This window comes from Euprymna scolopes, chromosome 28 (genome assembly GCF_053919585.1).
Source record: "Euprymna scolopes isolate OS-2025 chromosome 28, ASM5391958v1, whole genome shotgun sequence".
NCBI classification, from domain to species: domain Eukaryota; kingdom Metazoa; phylum Mollusca; class Cephalopoda; order Sepiida; family Sepiolidae; genus Euprymna; species Euprymna scolopes.
This window is the reverse complement of record NC_136509.1, coordinates 15,024,880-15,035,572: the sequence shown is the minus strand read 5'-3', so window position 1 is coordinate 15,035,572 and position 10,693 is coordinate 15,024,880. Positions and strand designations below refer to the sequence as shown.

Genomic DNA, 10,693 nt, shown 5'->3' with positions numbered 1-10,693 from the left:
CTCGTTACAGAGTTCATTGCCAACAAGGAGGTGGCGGCATGATGTTTTGGGTGGGAATCATTAAGGATAAGTTGGTTGGACCATGCCAGGTGTCAAAGCAGTGTGTACACAGTCTTGTTAGATAATCATTTGTCGACATTGTCACCTCACTTTCAGATGATTTTTATACATGAGAATGCACCATCCCATTCTGCTAGGGGTAACTGCAGCTTTCCTTGAATCTATGGGATTTGTTGGGGAAACTCTCATGACCTTACTACCGTGTTCTCCAGACCTTAACCCCATTGAAAATCTCTGGTCAATATTAAAAAGAGGAGTTTATGAAGGAGGAGAGCAATTTACTTTAAAGGATGCCTTGTGGAGGAACATAGTTGATGTTGCTAGAGCCATAACGCCTTTAAAGATCAAACAATTGACTTCCTCGGTGGACAAAAGGTTGTTTTAAGTTATTTAAAAGAATGGTGGATATGTCGATAAATATCATAATTCATTTGAGGCTTATACCTAGGATATGCTTTTGTTTATTATTATTTGACAGAAAAATATAATTAAAAGTAACGTTCGCAAGATAAGACATTGTATTTTTGCTCTAAAACAACATTTTAAGAGACCTGCAATAAAGTGATGGACAACGGAAATTCCTCGATAAAGAATTAAATGTTATAACTTTGTGAATATCGCATGGATTTGAATAAAATTTTTGGAAATAACTAACCTTAAAACAGTTGTTTGATGATATAATTTTCATTTTTTTGTGACGTATATTTAGTAAAATACTGATATTTTACTAATCTGCAATAAAGCGATTGACACAATATATATATATATATTTTTGCAGGGTACAAAATTTTATTATGGCTATGTACAGACTAATTTTATACTTGTTCGGAAACATTTTAAGTTGTGAAATTAAAAAATAAAAATGAACATGCCAGCTGATCGGTTTCAAAGTTCGCTCAACAGAGCTAAAATCGAGCTTAATAATCACGTTTAAAAAAAAAAAGGGAGGGGCAATGAATTAGAGATGAAAAGAGGGAAAATAAATATATATATATATATATATATATATATAGAGAGAGAGAGAGAGAGAGAGAGAGAGAGACAGACAAGCGTTATTAAAAAGCATAGAATTTTTCTGTTCCACTATTTTCTTTTTTATCTTCTCTTATGGATCCAACCTAAACAACTAGGGCTGATTTTTCGAGTTCTCCGCATGTGACAGCTCTTCGCTGTTCTTCTAATCTCTCTTTGAGGGGGCGGCATGTTTCACCTTTGTAAAGTTTCCCATATTTACCAAAAGCCAACTTTTACAGGCAATACCTCAACTTTAATTCCCACCATCCACATGCTGTGAAGAAAGGTATAGTCCAATGCCTACAACATCGAGTGAGGACAATATGTAATAACAACACTATCAGAAAGACATAACCAGTCTAAGAACAACCCTTCACCGAAACAACTACCCAGAGAGCATGACATCAGCTCCAGAAAATCCAGATCAAACACCAAGAAACACCACCCAAAAACCCACTATGGTATGCACACCATACTCAAAGGGCCTATCTGAAAAAAAGGTTTTAAATATGCAAACGGTACGATATTAGGACAGTGTTTAAGAGTAACTCAACACCCCGAAAATACCTGATGCATGAAAAACTCATGACAAAAAACTGCATTTATGAGATTTCATGTAAATGTGGGAAACTTTACAAAGGTGAAACATGGCGTCCCCTCAAAGTGAGACTAGAAGAACACCGTAGAGCTGTCACACGCGGAGAAATCAAAAAATCAGCCCTAGCTGAATATGTGTGGAAGAAAGGGAGTAACCATTCCCCAATGTGGGATGATGTCAAAATATTGAATACAAAAGAAAGATGGAGGACCAGAAAACTTAAAGAGGCAGCACATATGAAAGAAAATAATAACAGCATTCGCCGTCCCAGCATAGAACTAAACTGCATTTAGACGCCCCTAATAACTCAACACTCCGAAAATACGTGATGCATGTAAAAACCCCCGACTGAAAAACTCATGACAAAAAATTGGATTTATGGGATTTCATGTAAATGTGGGGAACTTCCAGTAGCACTATGCTGGAAATTAGGAAGTATGTTCGCTGACTATAACCAATGTGTACAATAAAACTCAACATTCAGTAGAATTCTTTCAAACTTTGGCATCATCAAAAGAACAAGAATTGAAACTAAGAAAATTAACTTGTAATCTTCAAATGCTTGCATTTCCTTTTTCATCTGATTTTAATTCAGTCGAAGTTCTAAGAAATCAAGAGCCCCCCCCCTCTTTCCTGGGGCTAACACTTAATATCTATACAAGACAGATATTCAATTATTCCAGCAAAGTTTTCTTTTATGCTTCAACCACTGAGTTAGTAAAGAAGAACATAACTTTTCTCTCCCCAATTGACCAATTAAATATGTTATAGTATATCTTTCTTGTGGTATCTTAGTCTTACTGGATTCCAGGACAAAAATTCATCTGGCCTGGTGGAGTATCCAGTTTCATGCTATTACTTGAGGTAACATCACTTGGAGCAGATCCACCATCTATAAATATAAAAGCGAAAATGTATGTATGTTTGTATGTGTGTCCGCTAAAAACTTTAAAATTCACAAACTTGGTATCATATCGAAACTCCATCCTTCGCTCAAAAAATATTGAAGAATTGGCCAAAAACGTTCATTTTTTTTCACCCCGAAATCGACAATTTTCGACGGGGGTGGGGGGGAGGGGGTCAACAAAAACGGTCCTCTCGTGATGACAACCGGTTCTACGCATGCTTCAGATGACGTCATGACCTGATTTAGTTTAAATAGTTGAAAAACTGACTAAATTTCATGTACGTCGCGTTAGCTCAGTTGGTTAGCGCGTTGGTTCATTATCTAAATGTTTTGGGTTCGAATCGTGGTGTGAGATGTCTTTTTTTTTTTCGATTTTTTAAATTTAAATATTGAACCAGTGTTATTTAAGCCATCTTTCACGTAACGTTCGTTTTTCTGCTTTTTTTTTTTGGTTACTTCGCTTATCCAGCCCCGACCACACACCCAAAAACACCCAGGTGCCCACCGATCTTTTAAATTTATTTAAGCCATTTCTTTTTTGTTTTTTCGATTTTTACATTAAACATCGTTTGTTTGCCTGACGTTAGTTTTTTTTGTGTTTTTTTTTCAATGTTTTGATTACCCCCCCCCCCCCCGTTTAAGTTTTAACATTGTTTTCTTTTTTTACTTCGCTTATAACAAACAAACCTGGTCATTGACCTCATTTGCTGAATAGCTATTGCTCTACGACTTCCGTGTGTACACCTGTCAATTTGGTTCTTACTTAAATAAATTTAAATATCTTTCCGTAACTCATTCTGGCTGGCCAATTTTATTTTCAAACTTTGCCTCAGGGCTTCGGGTTCGATCCAACCAATTTTTACCCCCCACCGGTCTCTTTTTTATTTAACACCACACACACCTCCAAACATCCGGGCAACGCCGGGTACCCCTGCTAGTTTCTAATGAAAGCCATACTGAGTAGATCTTATTTGGGCCGCAAATTAATTAATTAAACAATTGCAAATCCCGAATTGATCCAACCCCAATTTTAGACACACACCAGTTCTCATAAAGCTTAATCCTGTAGTTTTTAAACTCAAGATTTTTAAGAAAAAAAAAACAAAACATGTGGGACTGACCCCCTCCCACTATCCCCACCAAGTAAAAAGTTTTACTAGAAAAATAAGGACATGTTTAAAAATTAACATTTACAGATAATTAAAAGTTTAATTTAGATCTGTAACAATGTCTTTTGGTCAAAGTTCTTTTTACAGACACAGAAAAAAAAAAACAATGGCTCACATAGTTTTAATAGTTATCATTATCATTTCCTAAAGTAAATTCAAACAAACTTTAATTCTTTCCAAGACTGAAAAAAAAAAAAAAAAAAAAAAAAAAATCGGTAAATTTGGAATAAGAGACACAACTCTGAACGATTTTACAAAATTAATTTTCACATGTAAATTTTATTTTTTTTATTTTTTTTTTATTAAAAAAATTTTTAAATAGTTATTTTTTTTATTTTTTATTAAAAAATTTTTTTAAATAGTTATTTTTTTTATTTTTTACTAGCGGGAGGGGGGGAGGAGGGGGGTACCCGGCATTGCCTGGGTGTTTAAAGGTGTGTGTCCTCGGGCGGGGGTGGGGGGTGCTAATCAAAACATAAGAATAAGCAAAGTAAATATTTTTAAATATGAAAACGTTAAAACTTATAAAAATTGAACAAAAACACCCAAAAAAACTAACGTAAGGCAAACGAATGATAAAAATGGGAAAAACAAAAAAAGAAAACGCGAATGCGATGGAAAAAGAAAACAGAAAAACGAACGTTAAAACTTTTTTAAAAAATGTGAAAAATAAAAACCCAAAAAACGCTGGCTTAAATAACCCTGTTTCAATATTAAAATTTAAAAACTCGAAAAAAAAAAAAAAAAAAAAAAAAGACATCTCCCACCACGATTCGAATCCAAAACCTTTAGATAATGAGGTTGCGCTCTAAGCAACTGAGCTAAGACGACGTCGACGAAATTGGATCGTTTTTTTTTTTTAATTTAAACTAAATCATATTCGAACATCATTTGCGCATGCGTAGAAGCGGACTTGTCATGAGAGGATGACTTTTGCTGACCCCTCCCTGTAGAAAACTGATGATTTTAGGGTGAAGAAATTAATGTTTTTGGCCAATTTTTCGATATTTGTCGAGCGAAGGTTGGAACTTTAAAATGATACCAATCTGGCAAAAATCTGTGACCCGTATCAAAAGTTTTTGCAAGACTTACAAACACACATACATACAAACATACATACATAAACACATTTTCGCTTTTATATATATATAGACTAGCGGGGAGTACCCGGCGTTGCCCGAGTGTTTGGAGGTGTGTGTGGTTGTTAATGAAAACCTAAGAATAATCGAAGTAAAAAAAGAAAAGAGAAAAACGAACGTTAAAACTTAAGCGGGGGGTACCCGGGCGGTGGAGGTGGGTAATCAAAACATCGGAAAAAAAACAAAAAAAAAACTAACATAAGGCAAACGATGTTAAATGTAAAAATAAAAAAAAACAAAAAAGAAAGCAGAAAAATGAACGTTAAAACTAAAGACAAAAAAAAAAAAAACACGTGTAAAATGGCTTAAATAAGCCTGTTTCGATATTAAAATTAAAAAAATCGGTGGCTTCCGAGTGTTTTTGGGTGTGTGTGCTCGGTCGGGGTGTTAATGAAAACCTAAGAATAAGCGAAAAAAAAAAAACCAGAAAAACGAACGTTACGTGAAAAACAGCTTAAATAACACTGGTTCAATATTAAAATTTAAAAAAATCGAAAAAAAAAAAAAAATCTCATACCACGATTCGAACCCAAAATGTTTAGATAATGAACCAACGCTCTAACCAACTGAGCTAACATGACGTACATGAAATTATGTCAGTTCTTCAACTATTTAAACTAAATCAGGCCATGACATCATCTGACGCATGCGTAGAACCGATCTCGTCGGGGGGTTAAAATAAAAAACAAATGTTTTGGTAGGTAAGTATGAGGATCGAACCGTCCGAACCGTTGAGGCAAAGTTGGAAATTAAAGTGTGAAAAAAAAAAAAAAAAAGAGTGTGACGTTAACCATTGTGCCACCGCAAGATGCTAACGGAAACACGTTTGAATTTATTTAACTTTACTTAGATTTTGCAGGTGCACGTTTTAATGACTTAATGAGGTCAAGTTTGACTGCGGGGTAGTATTTCATTTACTGCGGGAATGCCGTTTTTATTTTTATTTTACCGAAATGTTGGTGGGAGGGGTGGGAGACCAGCTCCCCTTGTCCAAATTGAATATCAATTGTTTGATATATGGAAAATATTTCCACATTGATCAAAGCTGATTGCTTTCGGACATTTCCGCCGATAGACGGAAAATACCGCCAGAATTAGTGTCGCTTTTATTATAGGAAAAAGACTAATCTACATGCGGTGAGCGACAAATGTTGAATATTTATCTTCCCAAAGTCGAGCAAATTAAATAGACAGGCGAGCTCCGTTGTTAAATCGGAGATATTACGATTTACATGTGATATAAAAAGTTTTTAAAAGTTGTTAGGCGACTGACCGCTTCTCTGAAAAAAGCCTTTTGTAGACATACAGAAAAAGCAAACACACATACATACATTTTCGCTTTTATATATATAGATTAAAATTTTTTTTAAATAGTTACAAAAAAAAAAAAAAAAATGTGATTAAGGATTAAATAAGAAAATAAGAACTTCTCTTAATCTTATAAAATTCTGAAGCGTTGAAACTAAAGTTTGCCTTTGAACTGACGAATGCCGTTAAATGTTTGTGCAAAGAAAAAAGAAGAGTTTTTCTTCAGCTTACAATGTTCTCAGCATACGCAAAAACGACAATCCTTTTTTTTTTTACCCGTTTCAACGTTTGTAGAAATTCCATATTTCTTTCTTCCCACTGATTTGCGAATTAACCGTACATTTAAACGCCTCTGAGTCAACAAAAAGAATGTTCTCGCAAATGAAAAAAAATACCGGCTTTTTAAGTGATCAAATTTGACCACGTCTTAATTTGCATATATCACCTTTTCATTTTCTATTTTGTGTTCGAGTGTTGGTGATTTTTGTTTTGCGTTCGAGTGTTGGTGATTTTTTACAATATGTACACATGCCACCCTTGGATGTTTGTTTCCATGACCATTGTCACAAATTCTAAAGAGAACAGAATAAAAAACAGTGTGATACTGTTAACTCCCTACCATGCAGCTGAGACTGCCGAGAAATGATAACCAAGGGAGATAACTGAGCAGGCGACAGTGAGGCCAGCAACGAATCTATTAAACTCCGAAGATAAGATGTTATCCTGATTGGTTGTCAGTTTCTAAGTAGTCATAATGCAAATGGGTTGAGAAGAAAGACAACTATAGTCAGTTCGGATAACCAGCTGAGAGTGACAGAGATAAAGAGTGAACATCTCGAATTTCCAGTCAAAAGTAGATATATTGAGGAGATGGTTAGAGGCAAATGAAGTAAATCTGAGAAGTGAGTTGAGGAATAGGGCTAGAGATGAAGTAGAGAAGCAGACAAGTTCGAACGTATCATATGATTTAAGTGTGAAATTCTGTATTCGAAAGACTTGAATTCAGATGTAGATGCTAAAGATAGGGAACTGTAAACACACACACGCACACATATGCCCGTTACTAACAAATCAAATGCAAAATGTATTTTTGTTGCTGTTGTATGCATCTGCATTGATTTTATTCTTGCATACAACTTGTTAACCAATGTTTAAAAAAAGTCCTAAGTAATCGCCAATATGAGAACTTGTGAATTCTTTTAAATCTCTAATTCACTGCCAAAGTTTGAAAAGTTGGGATCAAAACTCCTCAGTTGCTTCCAAGACATTGCTATGAAAATGAAGACATTACTCACCAATGTGTTCCACCATGAGTAGTCACAGACATTTGGTCATTGACCGCCATAAAAATGTACTGTTTTTCATGAAGCTTTAGAGGATCCAGAAAAATACAAACTTCCTCTGCTGCAAGATAAAATTTCAAATTTAGGTGAAAAGCAACAGAATTGTTTAAAACTTAAATTCATCAAAAATGCTAAATAAAATAAAAAACCAAATAGATTACCGCACTTTGTCAATTATCTTAATAGATTACATTGGCCAACAAAAAAAAAAAAAAAAAAAAGATGTTTCAACTGTTTTTACCTAATTTGAGGGCGCTGATTCCAGAAATGCTGTCACTTTTTTTCTATCAGGTTTAGTTTTACTGCTATGGTATACCCCCCCCTAGTAGGAAGCTGATAGCTATAATAAAAACAGGAAAATCAAAAAACAATGTTTTTATGTAACTTTAAGATACATATTCATAAAATCACACCAAAATATTCACAATCAAAACTTGAAGTTGAAAAAAATGCTAAACATAGACATTATCATCCATAAATTAACATTTTACTGATTTCCTAGAATGGGGCGGGGGGCTCCAGCGGCATCGCACTTGAAAAACCAACAGTAGTCTGCAAGCATGGTGGCATCCCAACAGCCTTGATAGCGAAATTCCATGTCGCTGATGTCTTAATGAAAGTGCTCGTCGCTCACATCTAGATTTTCTTTTTAAAAACAGCAGGATGGCTGTGCAAAAAATGTAACTTGATGCTCATATTTATACCCAGTTGATGGAGACTTATGAGCAATGTCTCAACAAACTCTTTGTAGTTGGGTGCCTTTATTTTACCCCCAAGAAGAATTTTACTACATTCGTAAATGCCATCCAGGTACTCAATTCTGTAGGATTCATAAAATTACAGAAATTTGCATTATTCATTCAATTTCAAATCTAGGGTACATCAAAAATTCCAGCTTTTAATTTCTCTACCGTTAGGCCTGGAAATTTCATGCAAATATATTTGAAACAGTCGCCATCTTTCTCAAGAGCCTTCACAAATTGTTTTATGATGCCAAGCTTCATGTGAAGAGGAGGAAACACAATTTTGGAACGCTCCACCATTGAGAGTGCGAGGAATCAGTTCACTGCACACAGGCCAATTGTTTTTTTTATTCAGTGCTTTGTCCCTACCCTGCTATCTCACAAACACAAGAAACAAGGAAATTTTGTGTAGCCACCTTGTAACTCGAGGAGAAACCCAACCATTTTCAAATCGACACATATGATCCATTGGTGCTGTCTGTAAATCTTTTCCGTAACAAATTTGATTCCATCATATTTTTCTTTGAGGGTCGTTGAATTAGAGAAACTGATCCATATAAGTTGTCATTGAAGAACACATTTTAAACTTCTTTTGAAACTGTCTATAAACAGACACCAATCTTGAGAATAATACTGTTCGACAATAAGCTGCCACAGCAGGCCGACTGTTGCAATATACCATGCCGTTTTCCTGATTGAAATATGGCAAGAATTCATTATGGCATTTTCTATAGAAGGTTATAAGAGCTCCAGGCTGAAGTAAGTTTTTTTTTTTTTCTTTGAGTCTTGAAGCTAAAAGTTCAGAAGATTGTTTGGAAAAGTTGAGATCTCTGGTCAGAAAAAAGCTGTGGTAATGAAGAATGAGGAAAACCAACATCTGAAACAGTGGCTTCACAACTGTTAGTGGCCAAAATAGAGGCTTGGTCTTCTTCAGAGCCAGGCAATTCTAATTTAAGCAAACCTTTAAACACTGGAACAGGAATTTCATTGCAGTGTGAAATTGGCCTAATTGCAAACTTGAGGTTTGGATAAAATAATGAATTCTTGTTCTTTCTGTTGATTCACTTCATTTTTGACTGTAGAGAAATAGCATCGAAATGGTTTTTTGGTTCATGCAAGACTAAAGCAGAGTGACTTTCTGTCCTTTTTTTTTATTCACTGTCAAATATGCTCAACACATTGCTTGCATACAATATGAGGTGCCATGTCTTATCTTCATTACCCAGCATAATTTTGAAGTAAGCAAGATAAGCACACTTCACAAATTCACTGAACCCTTTCCTGTTGGGATTGCAATGTATATTCCTGGTTCATATATCAAAACACATTTGGATTGTTTAAACAACGTCGCCCAGGAGATGATGTAACCAAGCTTAATTTTTGCTCCAAAAATCTGCAACGAAAGTAAAATAATGCAGCGTAATTATTTCCTGTCTGACTTAATGAATTCCTAACATTAAGAGAATAAACCTTGCTTTGACTCAGAAATCAACAAAAACATGCCACAATCGGTAGGCCTATTTACTACTCAGTGTCCACTTCTTACCAACTACATACCTCATTGTATAGCAAATTTGACTTTTACTTTAAGGTTTGTGATGTCATAATCAATAAACATACAAAAAAATAACAACCTACAATTGTAGTTATAAAGCTAGAATGTATATAGAAACACACCTAATGTACTGTTGTCACACAAACTTACGCTTCACAATCATATAAACTATTCTAAAAAAAAAAAAAAAAAATAATGACTCTGAAGGCGAGTACATAATCCACGGGTATATTTATTTATTTAAGGAGAAAAAGTAAAAACTGAAAGAGAAAAAAATGACGAGTACAAGAAAGTATAATACAATAACAACAAATAAGTGTATAAAAATAAAGGATTATTTGGATTCATCGAACTACTGTTCTCATCTTGAGTGTGACTTTCACATTTCGGTCAATGTAACCGCCAACCTTCTTCAGGTGTATCTTGTTGAACTCGGAAATGTTTCTGTCGAACTCCGGAATTTGGACTGAAATTTTGAGCAGGACCCTTTATTTACTTTACGGGTAATTCCGTCCAAGTTCCGGAGCTCAATAGAAACATTCCCGAATTTGACAAGATACATCTAATGAAGGTCGTAGGTTACATCGACCAAAACGTTGCGAAAATCACACTCAAGATGAGAACAGTAGTCCAATGAATCCAAATAATATGAATAACCAATCCTCATCTCAAAAATTCCGAAACGAAAAATGAAGAAGTTAAAGAAATCGATAAACTAAAATTGAAAAACTGAATAAGTTTGTAAAGAAATAGAACATGAAATGTTACGTTGCATGACAAAGTAAACAAACAGATTGTCTAGAAGAAGCAATGAGTAAAATATACCATTGATGCCGCGGGATGGGAGTGGATAAAGA

The 10,693-nt window shown here is 34.8% G+C and overlaps 1 protein-coding gene across 2 annotated transcripts in view; it reads right to left on the bottom strand.

Annotated features, from left to right (window-relative positions):
* The window catches only part of LOC145249486 (sentrin-specific protease 8-like), an 80,342-nt gene that overhangs the window by 25,992 nt on the left and 43,657 nt on the right, over positions 1–10,693 (bottom strand). For both annotated transcript variants that reach the window (XM_080111079.1, XM_080111080.1), the window contains exon 4: positions 7,491–7,599. In XM_080111079.1, the coding sequence (XP_079967205.1) occupies positions 7,491–7,599 (109 nt within the window). The remainder of the gene's footprint in view (positions 1–7,490; positions 7,600–10,693) is intronic.